The 19520-nt window shown below is 37.6% G+C and overlaps 1 protein-coding gene across 1 annotated transcript in view; it reads left to right on the top strand.

Annotated features, from left to right (window-relative positions):
* The window catches only part of LOC102694195 (MOB kinase activator 3B), a 53134-nt gene extending 39042 nt beyond the window's left edge, over positions 1 to 14092 (top strand). Inside the window, exons 3-4 of the mRNA XM_006626578.3 lie at positions 926 to 1128; positions 10156 to 14092. Coding sequence (XP_006626641.1) covers positions 926 to 1128; positions 10156 to 10185 — 233 coding nt within the window. The 3' untranslated portion in view covers positions 10186 to 14092. The remainder of the gene's footprint in view (positions 1 to 925; positions 1129 to 10155) is intronic.
* Positions 14093 to 19520: the final 5428 nt, after the last annotated feature.

The raw sequence follows: 19520 nt of genomic DNA, 5'->3' as shown, positions 1-19520 counted from the left end.
ACCAGGTTTCTCCCTTAATGTTTTTGTTTAATAAGTGTTTTTACAGACAGCTGAATGTTGGATAGTGACATTGAAATGCTCCCTGATTGACTCCATTGAGTTCATTCACTGAGACATAACCTTGAGACTGAGACATGCAGTTTGGAGTTTGTTACCGAAACAGCTAACATCTACAGGATTTAAAAATGAAACTTAATTGTAAAAGATCACTCATGTTACTATTACGATCTGCATAGCTCAGCGCATTTTCCAAGCTCGGTGCTAACATAAGTGGGTACATTGATATAGTAACTGTCTTAAACAAGATTTACTTAAAGAAAATTGTTTTATTAATAATTTAATAATTTAATCTTTTTAAAAGGGCTTAGAGAATTTCATCCTGTTAAAAAAAATAGCTCTCGGGTAGTACAGGCAAGGAAAACTTTTTCATTGTGTACTCTCAGCCCTAGTAACAGCAACATGTATCTGACGTTTGATTTTTATCAACTTGAGAAATAACAGGAAGTAGAATGTTGCATATCATCCAAGCAGTCTTTTTAATAATTTGTGCACGACTCTAAATCAACAGAGAGTTTAATCTTTTGCAATAACTGTCTAACTGTTCTTTGCAAGAACTATTTACCAGGGGCCTTTGAGAGAAGAACCATGAGCAGCCCTGCTCTGATCTTTGACAGCTTGAGTTGTTTTTCTGTCATATCAAACATCTCAAATTACTCAGCACATCATGAAGTTGCACCGTTGATCAGCACCAGTTATCGAGCATGTAAGGACATAAACATATCGTTGCGAGTGTGTTCATCAGCCGTGCTCAAGCGGATCGGTGGTTTTCTAACTGGAGCACAGCCGGGAGATCCACGTGGCAGGGGGCTGGGTGAGGCCATGTTGTTTGTGTTGTTTGACAGCTGGTGTTTGCTTGTCTTCCCAGGCATCCCTTTTCCCAAGAACTTCATCCAGATCTGCAAGAAGATCCTGTGCCGGCTCTTCAGGGTGTTCGTGCACGTCTACATCCACCACTTCGACCGGATCATCGTCATGGGCGCGGAGGCCCACGTCAACACCTGCTACAAGCACTTTTACTACTTTGTGACTGAGCTTCACCTCATAGACCGCAAGGAGCTGGAGCCCTTGGTGAGTGTGCGCGGAGGAGCGGACCAGTCGCGTTCCTTATCCCGGAGTCATTTACCTGTTAGTCATCTAAGTCTGTCATGCTGCCATTGTAAAAAATGATTCTCTCATTTCCATCCTTAATATGTACTTTGTCTGTTTACCTAAAAACAGAGAAAACCATACTAATGAAAGACCGTTATCGTTGCTGTTTTTTCACTGAGACATTTACTGTATACGATTGATCACGTGAAGACAGGTGTGTGATAACACCGGCCCACCCACGGCCTTAAATTTGAATCTGCAATTAAATAAGGCCACAGCATCTATTTTTGTAAGCATGGAGCTGTTTAGGCATGTCATTATACATTGTTGCAGAAGAGAAAATTATTTTTTCTGCAGTATTTCCTCTTATATCTCATGATGTCCTAACATATGAGAGGGCTCAGTTTTGCTTCCTGGCATGTTCCTTATACAGTATGTGGGGCTGTATATCATGTCTGAAAGTATGTTACAAGCTCAAGATAAAGTTGCTTTACTTATTCAGAGACTTGATAGACTCATAGAAGTCAAATCCCAACAGCTGTTTTATTCACTGGTCTTTAACTCAATCCTGTTGTCATTGGTAATGATTGTTCCAATCTGCCTAACTTAAATCACTAGTTTAATGGCTTCAGTGTAACACTTCCCAATTGCCTCCATCAAAATACCATTCTGTAGCTGCCATTGGATAACAGATTGTATTGAATTATTTATATATATATACTGTATATAAGAAGCTAGAGATATATTTGGATATCATTGCCACACAATTTAAAGCATTTTATCAAGAGACAGAGACAAAGCCTCTTAAAACATAAACAGTCTTCATCAATTCATTCTCCACATTTTGACTTTTTCCCCAAAACAACAACAATTGACTCATTTTGAGATGACACGACTGTTTTGCAAAGTTACATTGTGCCAGCTATTTGAGCATGCAGATTTCTTCTGTGTCACTACTGGTGTGGTTCAATGTAAGTGATGTTCTCGGGATTAAAAACCTGCCTTGCAGAGGAAGCCCAGGAGCCCTTACACAAATCCTTCAGTCCCACGTTCATCATGTTAATGAAATCTGTAACAGATATTACAGGCACCATTGGCTGTGGAAAAACAAAATCAGAAAAACTCTGAGGGAAACAATTGCTGCTTTATCTGCGGTATCATAAGGAATTCCCATGATCCTGCTGGGAAAATACCAGAGCCCTCGTCAGCAAAGTATTAGTAGCAACATTACATGAATCAATTGATGAATTATTCTGAACTCGTGCATTCAGCTGCTGTTCATTCTGTTTGGAGAAATGCTTAGGAGAAAGAACCATGTGTTTTCTAGATTAAAATTAAGGATGAATGGGGAATGCCATATTTATGTTGCGTTGTTATTAATTTATTTAAAAATATCATGGGAATCAAGTCTGGATAGGCCACATTTTGGCATAAGAGAGGATGGATTTTGCTCATTTTGGTTAGGAGTGCTATTCATATCGTTATTCATTTGTATTTTCACCTTTCCCCTGTGCAGTATATTTATGATGGGCTGTTGTTGACTTTTTGGGTCAGATTACATTTTTATCAGTTCTGTACATTAAATTAATGATGTTTTTACATTATGTTTCAGGCCTGGGTGTGGTACCAATTTATCACCCTGTCTGCTCAAACAGCTTTAATAATTAACAGGGAGCAAGTGTATCAAAGAAAACTCTAAACAGTGTGCTGCACATAAAATGAATGAGTAAATTACACAATGGCATTACATAAAGATATACAGTTGATGATGTAATCTACTCCTTTATCTTTAAACAGCCTTGAAAAACTCAGACAGCGGTTCTATAGCATGTGTTCTGATCCCATTAAAATGCATTAAATACCTAATCAGGTAATGAGCTCATGTAACACTATGACTAGACTTCAGGTACAGTGTGCAGTAGTTAATGTACTTGTGTTCTTGGTCATTTTAGTAGGCAGAACCTTTGTGCCTTTTCTGCTTTTATTTTCCTGGTCATTTTTGCAAAATGCACAAATGTAGGAAACTAGTAATAATGTTACATACAGTTCATTATTTTTTCCTGGAGAAGGAATTTCCTTTGAGGCTGTCTTGTGAATAGGAAACCAAACAGAATTCACAGCAGGATGAAAATTTATGAAAAGCAGCAGATATAATCTGCTAGATGAGCCAAGAGGCCTCATGTTGTTTGCAACCTATCTTTCTAATGTTGTTAAATACGAGGGAGAAATAGTACAGAGAAAACAAATTAGGGTCACATTCAGAAAGCATAGATTTTGGCCCAGTATGGTTGATAATAAAAGAACTTCAAGAGCAAAATCATCTAAATTGTTCTGTACTTCACAGTATTAAGTGCAGTTAAATAAACGTTGTTACTCAGTTATGAGCTGTTGCTTGGAAACAACTTGGATTATTAGCTGACGTGCTGTGAAACAGGTTGAGATTTGTCATTTGTGCCTGATTTTCTCTGCTGTGTGTAAGTTATTTGTTTTCAGTATGTGAAAATCAATCGCAGACCGACTTGTGCAATCCAAAATGAGCCTCAAGAATCTACAGAGCAAATAATAACATGATACCCACTGCTTCGTTTCTCTTTATCATCTACATCCGGAAATGTAGAATAAACATTTTTGTAGAAGGAAACGCAATTGGGAAATATGGTTACGTTGCTGCTGGCACTGCTGCCTCTCAACTTTTGGGTCCAGTATTTGATCCTAGCCTGGGGCATGTTCTGTGTGGAGTATGAAAATTCCCACAAATGTCCGCATAGTTTTCTCTGGGTAAGAAATTGGACTCCCAGTGCCTTACAAATACATTCTGGCTAAGTTAACGGGTGTTTTGCGCTACACAGGTGTAATTCCCTGGGTTCTGTCCAGTTGCTGCAGGCCTTACTGGGATTAAACGCCCTTCTGATGATGGCCGGGCGACAGTATTCGTAAACTGATACGCAAGCTTAAATCAGCTTCTAGAAATGGAGCAAAAAGACCCATGTTTGATCAAATCAGCCATATGTTTTTTTAATCAGATTCCAAACTTCCAGAACTCAGTTACTCAGTTATTCAATTCAAACTGTTATTGATGCTGGATTTTGTATATTGAGTAAACGAGAACCTAAATAGAAGCCAGAATATTTTATTTTAAGAAGGTAAAGGGTGATGAGAGTATGGCACAAGCTACCCCAGCCAAGTTGAGAAAGCCGATCCCAGAAATGACTGGCTGTGATTCGCTGATGAATTGGTAACCAGGACTCAAAAGATCCAGATGGGTCGATCCAAATGGCCTGTTTTGTAGCTTTATGTTCATTTTTATATTTGATTTGAAATTAAAGTGACTGAACAATTATGTCTCTGTGCACTAAACAAATCTATGCTAAAACCTTTGTGAAATGTGCATATGGTGTTTTTATTACTGTTCACTAAATCACCTTTGAAACCAAACACAGATAGAATGAACAGTGGAAACCAGTTTCTTTGCAATGCAAAACAGGAAAACAGGCAAGGTAATAACAGATTTTATTCAAGGTCTTTTTGTTTGGTAGTCTGTTCTTTGATATTAGCTGCATTTCTTGTTTTAATTACTTGGAGTATAAAAGGTATTGCGTGACAAGACACTTATTGTGTCTTGGCAGCCGCTTTACAGTCAATAAAAATCATTTGAAATGCACATGCTTTATAGGAGAACATACTGTGACAATGAAAAAAGAAAGCTTCTGTTAGAAGCAAAGCCATAACTTCATGAGCCTGATCTCCAGGGCAAAGAAATACAATAAATTCCTAAATTTGATAGCCTTTAAAAATAGCGTTCATGTACAGTATTTGGAAAGTAGAATTTAAATAAGCTTTGAAAGTGGCTGAGAATAATTATAATTTTTAGATCATTAATAATGGTAATTGCTTAGCAGTTGCCCTTATCCAAAGTATTAGCCAAAATACACAGTAATAAATTACTACAATAAAGAGCAGTAAACAATGTGTAGTTAGAAAATAGTCATTGATTACAGTAAAGGAGGGATGACATTGGGCATTGCAGTATAAGCTGGAGGTAAAACTGTATTATAAAATGTGATCAGGCAGTAATAAGTTAAACAGTTCTCATAACAGAAACATGAGGTCATGTTAATAGGTTACAAACTGGGCAGAATTATACTAAGTGACAAAATGAGTTTTTTTTCCTTTTGTTTTGCTCTTTGGGTGAATTCAGTACTTACTCTGTACAGGACGACACAAAAATCTATACAGTGTATGAATACACATGAGGTGTACCTTAATAATTCTTGTTCAGTATTAAACCCCTTGCATTCCAGATTCAACAACATTTGAAAGTTTGACCATTTAAATATGTTTTTTAGTGTGGGTCCAATCGTTCATCTGCACAGCACAAGGAATATATAATAACAATAATAATTGCTTACACTTATATAGCACTTTTCTGGACACTCCACTCAAAGTGCTTTACAGGTAATGGGGATCCCCTCCACCACCACCAATGTGCAGCCCCACCTGGATGATGTGACAGCAGCCATAGTGCACCAGTACACTCACCACACATCAGCTATCAGTGGGGAGGAGAACATAGAGATGAAGCCAATTCACAGATGGGGATTATTAGGAGGCCATGATTGGTAAGGGCCAATGGGAAATTTGGCCAGGACACTGGGGTTACACCCTGGGATTTTTAATGAACAACAGAGAGATAGGCCCTCGGTTTTACGTGTCATCCGAAGGACGGCACCTTTTTTACAGTACAGTGTCTTCTAACCATGCTGAAGAAAGCACTTCTTTTATTGCTTTTCCAGCCCTGTAAGAGTGAATAAATAGTGTTGATGTTGCTTAAACTGTGTGTCCATAGAAGTGTAATCATTTCTAAGATATGATGGCATTTTTTATTTTCATTCAAACTTCAGTTGGGGTAAGAGACAAGCATTCAAAGTTCACAAAAGGTGATAAGGAACACAAGGAGATAAAGAGACTCAGAATTGGACCTTCCCTTTTACACAAAAGGTGATGGTTATTTGGAACAAGCTACCCAGACGTTGTTTGATGAGATCCATTAGCTGCTAATAGCCAAGCTAATAAAATTAGCTGGTTACTTAATGTAATGTAGTAACAGAAGCTACATCAGAAAGCTTTAATGATCCATATATTTAGAAGAACAAATTGATGTAGCAGTGAAGAACAAAACTGCAGAGAGCCTTTGATCATCCTTCTTCCTGTTAAAATTGATTAATGACATTCAAATATTGTAAAATGGTTTACTATACAGTACGTTCTACAATATATATGTACATACCATCTAAAGCATTTACTTTAGTACTATGGACCTTTCCAAATGTAACTGCATAACAGAAAAGGAAAATGAAAAGGCATGTGGGCCCGAGATCATGAAGTTATTGGACACTTCATTTGATTTGGCATGACCACAGATTTTGTTTGTAGAATTAGTGTAAATGTTCTGGATGAACAGACTTCATTTCTGTATAATCAGTGTTGACAACTGGAATTGCCCATTGATAATAAGGCAGCCATGAAGAACAGCCTCCTTGCTTGTAATTGCAAAACTGGGCTGAGCGCTAATTAAACAAACAGCTAAGTGCTTGTGTGTGAATATAAATAAGAGTCGGATGGTATCCCAGATTCCATTTAGCCTCAAATGCTCTTTCATCAATTTTAAAAATCTATTTTAACGTGTTTGGCTAATGTTTTTATACAAAGCTACTTTTATACACATTTTGCTAACGCAGTGCAGTACGTTGCTAAAAGGACAATAGTAGTGTCCTAGCTGTGTTTGGAACCCACAGCCTGCCAGTGTCCTACCCACTATACCAAGTACACATTACCTGCCTGTAAAATGGTCAGTTCACAAATTGATCATAATTCCTGACTTACACAGAGTAGTTTCAGTGAGCTGCATTTCACCTCATTAGCAGACTGTTGATAACACTATGTTAAAATCCGTTAAGCTTGACTTGCTTAATTTTTGCAAATGGTGTCCTCTGGCATTTCTAAAAGGTACATTGACTTCCAGCTTAAGGTGGAACATCAGAACATTATGAACATACTGTATGACCAGCGGCCAACGAAAGTAGGTCATTCAGCCTGCCTACATGTACCGTGGTTGGTAGTTAATTACTTACAGTAATTACTAGCTAATCCAAGAATCCCATCCAGCCATTTCTTTGGGGAAGCCAGGGTATCGGCTTCAACAGCATGGCCGGTAGCTTGTTCCATACTCCTACAACCCTTTGTGTAACGAAATGGCTCCTGTTTTCAGTTTTAAATGCATTTCTGTGTTGTTTGCAGTGGTTCCTTCTGGTTCATGTTTCATGATTGATTCTGAAAGAATCCTTAGGATTGCCTTTATCAGTTACTGTTAGGACTGCTGTATGAATATTTGACACTCACGCATTTCACAGAATGCCTAATGGCTATAATTTAGGAATTATTATTTTATCAGGAATTATCAAAATCCTTCCAAACATTTACCATATATTATGCTTTGTATGTGTCTGTTATTGTTACTGCTTGTTCTAATTATTGTTTCTAGAATTTTAACATCTAGCAGAAGTCAGATGGATTGGTCTGTATTTATTTGATTTAGTTGTTTTTTTTTCTTTTCTTTAAAGGTCACTACATTTGTATGTTTCAGTTAATGGGTCCTACTACAGCCTGTCTTGATTGACAGTTGGAAAAGTTGTGTTAATGGCCTACGTATAGCACCATATGGTTCTTAAAGTCCAGTAAAGTACAATTGATAGAGTACCATTAGGCCCTGAATGTTTGTTAATCTGAAGTATTTCTAGTAGCTTGAACTCTTCTAGTTTTCTATGCTGATATTGTTTAATACAGTCTTTCCACAGCCCGGGGCATGTTGTTGACTTCTTAGTGAACCGCTGAGTGAAATACTCATCTAATACGTCAGCCATTTACCTTGCATCATCAGTGCACTTCCTATTGTCATCCCAGATCTTACTGCTTCCTTTACTGTTATTTTGCAGTTGTAGTACTGAAATAACCATTTATTATTCATTTTAGCCTCTATTGCAGTATTCCTTTTTCTAGTCCTTCTTTCTACCTGAGCTAGCAAATCATATTTCTTTTCTTATCTGGATCCTGTTATTTTTATCATCTCAGTCATGTACATTCTTTCTCCTTATTTTCCCAGATGATTTATTTAACTATATGGGCAACAGCTTTCAGACCTTCAATTTGTATATTTTTGGGATACATCTGTCCTGTGCATTTTATCATTCATTCAGCCTAGACTTTTCACTTTTCATGGTGAAACTGCAATTTAGACTCCCAGCTTTACTAAGTAAGCCTATAATTAATCAATCAGCCTTGTACATTTACCAGACATATCAAACATAAATAACTGCAGACATCGCTTGTGTATTGTGGTCTACTTTATTTCAAGTGGAAATAGGCTATTCCAATACATCAGGTGGGTAGCTGCGTCAGCATGCGTAGGCTGCAAAGGAACAAGTAATAGGTTTATTCCATGCTGAAAAAAAGAAGAAAGAGAACACAACGTTTCGGCCGTGGGCCTGAAGAAGGCTCCACGGCCGAAACGTTGTGTTCTCTTTCTTCTTTTTTTCAGCATGGAATAAACCTATTACTTGTTCCTTTATTCCAATACATAATCTTTAAAAGGTTCGCAAAATAAATTTTGGAAAGAGATAAAGGGGCTCTCTTTTATATTACTGACCTAATTTAGAACCATAGCTTGCTTAATTATTACAGTTAAGAAATATTTATTGTTTGCTATTGGAACACAATTTTCTGATTTTACAATAAATACAGTGAAAACATCTTTTGTTATGACATGAACAGAAGATACTGTAAATGTGTGCAATGAAAGAAAACAGGGAAACAACAGATATTTTATTTCTTCAGCATCAATAGCTGCTAAACCCAAGTCTCAAGACGGTTGTGAACTTGGGGTTTCCGTCATCAGAATGCTGTGGAGGATCACTTAGAGGAAGTAAAGAAATGTCCTTCTGTCAAGGAATGGGTGGCATGACTAAATCTGTAGAGGAGCACACTCCGGGACTGGGACTCCAGATGGGTTATTAAACCAACCTGATTCTGGTCAGCAACACACAGCAGGGACAGAAGGTTGCTAGCTGGACAGATGGCTTTCACTTGTGCCACTTTTTGGTCTTTTATTAATGTTTTAAAAGGTCAAAACTCTGTTTACTGCAGTCTCTCTCTTTCTGCTATGCTGAAAAGAAATTCTGTAAAACCTCTATTTTTCTTTTGTTTAGGAGTTCCTCCGGAGTGTGAATTAAAATAATTTCTTACAAATGCTTGTGAAGAATGAGTGACCTTGATTAGCAAAGAACTCTGTGTAACTCTAAGCCCCTGTTTTAAGAAAATGTCATTTAAGAATCCCTCATGAAATATTTTAACTTCTGCTGGTGTCATTTTTTCAAAAGAATAAAACTCAAATGAACTTCCTTGTCTCAAGTCTAACATTTCTGTCAAAAGTCCTAATATGCATCTATGGTGTCTAAAACAAACAAAATTGTGATATTCATTTTGTAAATCAGGAAAGAAAATGTAGAATTGTTGTAAATCACGTTGACAAATGATTTCTTGAAATAATCAAAGAGTTAGCGTTTTTAATACTGTACTCAACCCCTAATCTGACACTGACCCAGATGCAAAAAGGGGGAAATGTGTGTAGGGAGAGAGCTGTATGACAGAAGTAGAAACACAAGAAACAGTGGGACATCTGGTGGGTTTTGTAAATCTACAATGACCATACAGTTGCCCAGCTATATAGAATCACCAGCTGGCAGCCAGGAACAGGATATCCCATCCATCTCTGGATATTAATATGACAAGTGGCTAATGGTGTGTTTTAAAATAATACATCATATCATTATTTTAGCTTAGCTTTGTCTGATAAAGAAATCCTGGTCACTGCCTATACTGACCCTGGAAGATTTTATTTTATGTTTAACATTACGTATCAATTCATTCTGTTTTTTCTCGTTTGCTTTGCAGAAGGAAATGACATCAAGAATGTGTCACTGAGGACACACTGCTGAACGAACTATGCACCTACAAGACACCATCGTCTTGCAAAATGGACACAAAAGTCTGAATTGCAGCCTCCATCTTTCTGTTTGTGCAGATGGCAGTGGAGACTATACAAAAACACCAGCAGCAGCGTTAATGTAAGGCCTGATGACATTAGAGCCAAAGGAAGCTTGCCCAGTTCCTAATTGTAGGACTTGTAAGCCTGAGATGAGAGCAGTCTGTAATCTACTGACCAAACCTTTTTCCTTGGAGACTGTTCTTTGAATACATTTCACTGAGGGAGGTTAGACATGTACGTTCATTAGTAAAGCAGCACCACCTACTGGAAATAAAACAAAAGTAATGCCATACAGTAACCTACAAATAATGTAAAATATTTCCAAATTGCTTCAAAATGTATTTAACTGTAGTCAACATTTTGCCTTTGGTTCAGTCATTCGTGTGACTGCAGTCTACTTGACATTTTGAAGTCCATTTCTCATGGTGTAACTGGAATGAAGCTGCTACAGTGGTGTGTTTAACAATAAGACTTAGAACTTGTACAAAATCAGACATTCACTACATTATAGGCTTTCTGCGTATTAACAGGAAAATGCAACAAATTAGAACTCTATAGAAACCGAAATTGCTGAAAAAATGTTAAGAATCTATACAGTTAAATGCAAAAAATCTGATGGATGTGTGGTTACTAGAATACAACTAAAATCAGAGACGAATAATTTCTATTCTATAAGTATTTTTGCAGCATTATTACAGCTTTACTAATCAAAAAATGGAATGTTCTTGGAAAAAATGTATTTAATTTAATCTGCTACTCAGAGAATGCAATAGGAAAAAATATTGCATTATTTCCAAAACCAGATATTTCCAAGAAAACAGTGTCCTTTTAAAGATTATTTTAAATTGTTTGGCATAAAATTAGGTAGTAGCATTTTATTTTTGTAATGATTTGATATTAATTGAGGGATTAAATACTCTATATTTAGATGAATGATGTATAGTTTGACAGAGGACTTGAAGATCTTTTTTGGCTAAATAAGTGTTATAACAATGGAGGGAAACAATATAATGTACAGTCCCCGATTTAGGGGTTCAGTTCTGTAAAGCTGAAGTCAAAAGTTACTCTTATGCATTCATATACATTTAGTGTGCAGGTACGCTGAATTCTAGAATTTGAAGGTAGAAGTTTTCTATCATATCTTATCCTATTCTATGCACCCTTTGTGTAACATTAACAGTACCGTACGGTACCATAGAAAAAGTCTGGTACAGTACATCTGGTACATACAGTAAACATAATGTTCAAAAATATATAACAATAAACAGTATATTAATTTATTCATGTAGTAATTTATGTAACAATGTTCTGTTAAAAATACATCTTAAAAACTGGCTTAACATTGAACTTCACATGCCTTAATTCCTAGAGCTGGCTTGCTCACGAGAATGGGTGAAGGAGTTTGGTTCGATGTTGGCTTGTTAGATGGAGAGGGGGAGGATGGACTACAGAAATGTTGACAATATCCTCAACTTCAAACATTGTAGAAGCTGAGACTGAAAGCATGAGGGTCCATCTTCTTGAGGCATGGCAAAGAGGAGTTGATTTCTAATTTCTTGGGTGTGAAAATATTTCAGCTCCCCGACAACGTCTGGATCTTCAGAGCTCTCCTCTGTTACTTTCTGCACCACCAGCACTGTCACGTATTGCTTCACACGTTCTTTAGTGTGTGAGTCGAAGGACCTTTTTAATGCCTCCGACCTCTGTTTCAGTTCATAGTGAAAAGCCAGCCTGATGATTTCACTGGTCGCTTTGTTGATCAAAGCCACCTCAGACCCCTTGGAACTGTTAAAAAAACTTCACCTTGACCTCTTCCCAGGCTGCTGCCATGGTTTTTATGGCAACATACTGTAGTCCTTCAAGGCTGTCCCATGCTCCCCTTGTGTGGTAGCCATAGCTTGAGCACATGTCCTGCATAAATATTATACTTTGAATGCTACCTCTCCCCTTATCCATAGGTTATAACAGTTTGGTTGTAAGTGTGAAAATTATTCAGGGGTTGATCAGGAGCATGGTCAAGCACCAAGCAGGATTTTGAAGGGCATGCCTCTTGCTTGGCAATACACCTTCAACTGAGAGACCAGGTGGTGCCAGAACCAGTCCTCGAAAATGGAAATGGTAACCCAGGCCTTTGAGCTGGATTTCCATGTCACAGGTAGAGAGGACTTACAAATAAAGGCATAAGGACGTACTGGCACAGCGCACAAGCAGAAGTTATAACTTCTCTATCTACTAACAGTAACAGAGTAAGAGGATCTTTAGCCTTCCTTAAAACCTGGCATTGCCTTTTTTTCTTTTGCAAGGTCTGTACTATATATTCAGGCATTCTTTTGCAAAATAAGTTACTTAATAGTACATCCACATTAAACGTGTGCTGGCCAATACACACCCTCCTTGATTAACTCAGACAGTATATTAAACCTTTCTACTCAGCTGCTTCACCACTCACTGACATAATCTGCAAATTGGTGTGAGCCTTTAACCATGGTATGGCCAAACCACCTATGACATCTTCTCTCTGTTTCACTGTTTTTTGCCTGTGAGTCTTCATAAAGACTTGTCACCTTGTCTTGGATTGTCGTGAAGTTTTTCAGTACACACTGTTGATTTTGACCGCATTCTTAACAATTTTTCCATCTCATAATTTATGGTCAACGACAAGAGCATGCAATATGGATGTTAGCGATTACTCCGCAATATCACATTTTTGTTTTGGAAGTTGATTGAACTAAATGGAATTAAATTAAACTAAATGCTTTTTGTTACTGTTTGAAGATGGTTCTGTCAGTTGTATACTGGTCATGGAATGAAAGTTCAAATGTCTGTACATGGTGATTGTTCTGCTTTCTCACCAGCAGTTAATTAGAATTTGTTCAACATCTAAATTTAGTATACAATGCCTGTATACTGACCTGCTGTCACTTGCACTGCCATTATTAGAGGAGATTCTATGAGCATAATTCTATGCCTATAGTGCAAATCTAATGATCACATCCCATTCACTCATATACTATATTCTGGAATGTAGCCCTCTAATTTCTTTTACCCATAGTAAAACCGGAGAAATCATGCCGATCAACAAGCGAAACAAACTTGCATTTCACATTCATGCATAACCATTGCAAGAAAGATGAGAAAAACTTAAATAAAGTGCTATTCAGTGAAGTCATTAGTTCACAAAATTTCTCTTTAAAGCTGTGTTTTGTCTAAATTTTATTTACATCCACGTAAATCCATCCATCATCCCACTCATCATTCACATACTTTAGCAAGAAAGCCTACAATCATCAAATGAGTTACGCAAACTAGAAAACTCTTGTTGTAACTAATAGCCATGTCCTGCACGCTGCTGCATCTCAGCCTCCGAGAGTGGGAATGAATGATGTTGTGCAAAGGCATTGTGCAAACCCGCCTTTATTAGAAAAAGTTAATAGACTGTTAGATTTTTTTAGTTTGTGTTACAGGTAGTTGTGTTTAATTCCACAGACTTGTCTTTTTGTAGTCAGATGAATCTGTGTTTTTAAAATATTTTTACTGCTTTTATACAATACTCTGTCAGGTTGTTCTTTATATCTGCTCTTCACATTCTCCTAAGAAAACTGGTGGCTTTTTTATGGAAAAGCACACCTCTGTACAATAATTATGCAAATAGGATAATCCTGTACATTTAAATGAAAAAAAAAAATACTGAACTGTGTCAAACAAATACTGAAGTGTTTTGACAAAGATGTAGAGATTCTTTCCTTCATAATTTCATTGTATGAAAATACAAATAAACCTTTTCATGATTCCATGTAACCATCATACAATTAAATAATAAAGCTTAACATGATTTATTTAAAAGCATTTGGTTTTATTTGGTCCTTTCTGGCGATGAAAGTTGGTTTCAATAATAATAATAATAATAATAATAATAATAATAATAATGTTTTTACTGCATAGAGATATTCATTTTTTGTGTAACATTATAAAATATTAGGAATGAAAACATAGACACTCATATAATAACATCAAAACAAGCACATATTTAGGAGAATATAAACCATAACCAAACCACCTTTAATTTCAATCAAGAAGCATCATTACCAAGATATCTAATTAGCCTTTCAGTGCCTTTTTAGGTAATCCCCTTACTATGACCGTGTTGTAGGTCACTAATTACTCTTATTCAAAAGATTCATGAATTGTCTGATTTCTTGATTTTGCCTATAATACATTGCTATTTAAAATGTAAATATTATTGTAGAAAAGGGTTATAAAAGTATTTTTTTCGTTGCCAATTATCAGTTTTACTTTATGTGCATATAACCTTATTCAACTGGCTTTTGTGAATAAACAGAATTATCCAGAATAACTGTGAAGAATCCACTGAAGCTTCCTCACACTTCAGTTTTCAAGAGGAATGCCAAATTAAGAAAAATGCTTAAACTATAAAAAAAATCTATAAACAATTCAAGACGAATAATAATCACTAAAAATCAGATGACCAGGCTAACAACTACTCCATTTTATCTATTTTGACAGACCTCATTGTAATAGTTCTCAGCCTTGGCTGCACAGAAACCCTGTCTTGTGTTTTATTTATGACATGGGCCTCTCAATTGGGCGGAGCGGTGGCTCTGTGGCTAAGGATCTGCGCCTGTGACTGGAAGGTTGTCGGTTCAAATCCCGCGGCCAGCAGAGGAATCCTACTCCGTTGGGCCCCTGAGCAAGGCCCTTAACCCTAACTGCTCCAGGGGCGCTGTACAATGGCAGACCCTGCGCTCTGACCCCAAGCTTCTCTCCCTGTCTCTGTGTCTGTGTCTCCATGGAGAAAAGCTGGGGTATGCGAAAAGACGCATTCCTAAATGCAAGAAATTGTATAGGGCTAATAAAGAAACATTAACATTAACAATCAGTGAAGCTGTTCCAGCTGCAGTATCTTACAGTTGGAGGGGATAGTAATTGTTTTCAGCCCTAGCTAATTTCTTCACTTTCATACCACCCCACATTCCCCACATTCATGTGGGATATAAGTAATTAGGTGTGTCTGATACAGTGTCATTTCCACCTGTATCTATACTACATTATCCTCTGATTAATTACAAAATTTGATCAAAACTTAGACTGAGTTGGCGACACAAATGTAATAATCATGCACATTTTGGCTTTATAAACCTGCCCTGTTGGAACAAGTCCTTTTAAAAGAGTACACCTTGTGTCTGTTGTTCCACATGTGATCCTGCCTCTGCTTTTGGTTCCAATTTGAGTATTCAATTAAACAATTTACCTAATTGTTTTCTAATGGAGACATACACAGTAGTTTTCTTAAGGTCATTTATGGTTGATTACACCAAACATTAACGATACAGTGACACTGAAATATCCTGATTGCCTGGTTAGACATATTGCAATTATGCAGCTAATTCATTAGACCAGCTATGTACTGCACTGTATCTGGGAATGTGAGTGGAGCAAAAACCTGAAACCAGAAGACACTTGGCCCTCCAGGAAGTAGGTATGAGACCCCTGGCATAAGACTTAGAAAACCAAATCAGCTTATTCTGAATTAGCTGGATCAATAAGGCTTCGGTATTAGAGGCATAAAACACATCTACAAAGAATAAATAGAAAAAAAAACATTGTGTTGAAGCTCATCACCTAACGCACTCAGTGTGATTGCTTTGTAGAAGAAGGCTTAAATTAAGCTCCCAATACAGCTAACACAAATACAACTGCACAATCTGTGATTAAATCTAAACAAGTACTGTGGACCAGTGGTTCTTGCAGAACGTGCATAAATCACATACACAGTGTTGAAGCCGTTCAAATGTTTTATTCCAAGGATTGTTATTTCTTTGTTGTAGTGCTGCCAACAACAAATAAGCCATCGTTCCAAGTAGCTGTAATCTGTTAACATGATCTCTCTATAAATAGGAAAACAACATATGAATGTTTCTTTATGACAGATAGTGACTATGACTCTGCATTCTGCTGAATTGTCCTCAAATATATGTAGAACATTTCTGATTGGAAGGTTCACATGCAGACGCTATATTAATGAAAAAGAATGGGACTACACATTCAGTCCACAGCTAAGATGGCACCACTTTGTGCTTATTCAGAAAGGATAATTTGGTAAAAGACATCCAGTACAAAACCAACTCTTCTGCTAGTGGCCAGTGGGATCCAAACAGCTGCACACGGTAAATGTGTCCCTTACATGGCATGCTTTATGAATTAATTAAGATGTGTTATTTAATCTTCGTCTACAGTTGCATCTATGCAAGCAAACCAGAAAGCCATGTGCTGTGAGAGTACTATGATGCACTTAACGCTCCAAGCTTTTCACACAGATTAAAATGAAGGTTTATCCCGTTCGAGCTGATGAAATTGAGTTGAGTGCTGGCTTGTCCTTGTCAGTGTATCTCCAGCTCTGACAGCCCACACAATATAAAGTGCTGCCATCGGTGCACAAGGTGTTCCTCCAGGGATCCCTGTCTTACAGCTCTTTTCTCACCATGCTTCAGGAATCTTAGCATCACCTTTCCATTGCCAGACTTTCCCGAGTGCCAGTCCGCGAAGGTTTTCTGGATTCTGCGGGAAGCGGTGTGATCATATCATGAGTGAGAAAGCATCTGGACCACCTCTGTGCATCCAGATCCTGTCCTTCGTCGCAATAGTGTGCTTTGGTCTCTACAGCATCATAAAGGGTGTTTCCTTTGGACTGTTCAACTGGTGGTACATCCTGGGGGCTTCCTGCATGGTTGCAGCTGCCTTTGCCTCCTTCCGCATTTATGAGGTGTGCGTTCTCATGGCCCAGAAGGAGATGTCTTCTGGACTGGCCTCCAGCAACCCATAGAAAAAGGGGGAACGGGACTTCTCGGGAAACAAACAACAAACGTCTTCTTCGAGGCGATGACCGTCAAATTCTCATCCAGCTTCAGGGACACTCTGCAAAACCTCGGGGGCAGAAAGACTGGCTTTAAAATGGGAATCTTCTCTGAAGATCGCTTTTAGGCATCCAGAAAGGTTTCTGTCCATCGTAAGTTTGCCTAAGAAGTGGTGCAATAAACAATGCCATAGCCTTCAATTTAATATTAAAAGACACAAAGGCTTGCAACATTGCTGAAATTAATAAGTGTAATGCTTAACACATAGTGCTTACTTAAATACTTAAAACTACATCCGAAATAGCCTAGTGTGGTGTGGCAATTATTTTTGTTGTTTTATGTGTTTTTGTTGTCTGTCTATAAAAATATTGAAAGTCTTGTAAGCTACGGCCTCCTCTGATCAGTGGAACGCCTTTAAAATGGCCAAATTTGAGAGCTAAAAAAATGAGAATTGCAGAAGTAAAGAATATCATTATAGCACCTGGTATTTAAGGTCGCTGGTCTGGAACACAGACTTGTTGGAGCTCAGAGATGAAAGCCCTTAGTTGTTCTGACTTGTTCTTCTCTCACACTAGCCACTGCCCAGTAAACACCGCTCCGCATCTTAAGACTCAACAGTATGCAGTAGTTAGCAGTTAGCAATTTGCTTATATTGACAAATTAATACGAAGCTGACAGTTTCCTAACCCACCGTCTTTCTTTGTACCATAACTGCATGATGAGGGCAGTAAAAATAAAAGCAATGTGGGAAAAGAAGACGCTGAGGCAGCACGATGAAGTACAGCGGTTTATTGAATTCACCCTCACTACTACAGTACGCAGCGTCGGGACTGCATTCCTAACCCTTTATACATTAAAACTTGCAGAATACGTGACAGGGAGCACAACAGGAAACAAAGAACATCCATGTAGTAATCAGATGAAGAAGGAAACACCATAACGTGTTCACACACGCGGGGGCAGTAGACGTTTTTTTACACACAGAAAGGTACAAAAGTATAAAAACAACTGCTCTCGGGTTCGACCGCGGCAGAGAAAGTGAGAGCACAGCTCTGGATTCCTCCTCGCTGGCCGCTGATACGGCAATAGTTGTCATACTGTACTTCATAGATGCTGGAACTTTCTACTGCCAGAGCAGACAAAGGCTAACGATGCCACTGACGAGCTGGAGCGAAACTGCTGCCACAATAAATGAAAGACTGATAGCAATGGGCTTCGGGGAGGGTTGGAGAATCCCGTTAAACGTTTTGAATTGTTCCTTGCTTGTTTTGTAACTTCTGCCGTTCCTTGTGAATATCAAATTAAAAAAAAAACTGATCTTAAAATAACTTGTTTCAGGGAAAGAGACCTTGGCTTACTGCAGTTTAGCAGCTCCCCTGTTGTAAACCCTTGTATCAGCACCTGCGATGAAGAGTGGAAGGTGATGGCACAGAGTAAGATATAGTGTATATAACACAATTCAATCACCGTTTAAACTTCTTCAGATTACAATTTTTAAAATACAATTCAACCTCCGTCAGTTGCCTTTATTTTCTAATTTGGGGTTTAATTTATGTTGCTAGACAAACTGGAGCAAAACACTTCATATGTTTCACCGTTTGATTGTTTTTTATTTATTTTGCTGTTATATCGCTTTTAGCCTGTGAAACGAAATGATTTTTGAGAGAACAGTGTAGAATAAAGCGGCACCCCGTTATGAAGCATGTTTTTCGTTTAAAACAAGTTTTAACCACTAGGTGGAACCCGGTATTGATTTAAAACTTATATTTTTGGATTCAAAGAAGTCTAGAGAGCCGGATAAAGTATGGTTGGTGGACTGACGATACCGCATTAAAAGTAGATTCAACAAACCACTTTTGTATGCTAATAAAATCAAAATATCTTACCTTTCTTTGTACTGTTTCCTTCTACAAGTTCTAGTATCGTATTGAAATGTATCTAGATAAATAGGGTGATAATTTCTTCATCATTGTAAGACGGAGCACCGACGTTTGAAAGCAGGGGGGGTTAGTCTTAACCCTCCGACTGAGGTACACGTTTATTTCTTTACTTTTCATGAACATTAAACATTAAAAACATTAATTTTGCATTAAAAAATAAAACAAAAAGGTGCAAACTCAGTTTGTTCAATGTCAGTTTTTCTTTGGGGGGGGGGGGCTGAGGAATATAACTCAGGCCCCCATCAGTACGTTTTTTAAAAAAAATTAAATACAAAAAAGGGAAAATACAACAAACAGGGGTATACTGTATACATATAAATATACAGATGTCTCAACATGACACAACAAGGTAGCAACAAGTGAATGAAACGGGGAAAAAGAAAAAAAACACCCAACAAAAAAAAAAACACTTTGTCCATAGTACAGAGGTTATGTGGTGTTAGGGGTTACATTATATAG

Source organism: Lepisosteus oculatus, chromosome 3 (assembly GCF_040954835.1).
Source record: "Lepisosteus oculatus isolate fLepOcu1 chromosome 3, fLepOcu1.hap2, whole genome shotgun sequence".
Classification (NCBI taxonomy): domain Eukaryota; kingdom Metazoa; phylum Chordata; class Actinopteri; order Semionotiformes; family Lepisosteidae; genus Lepisosteus; species Lepisosteus oculatus.
The sequence above is the reverse complement of the archived record's forward strand: the minus strand, read 5'-3'. Positions and strand labels throughout refer to the sequence as shown.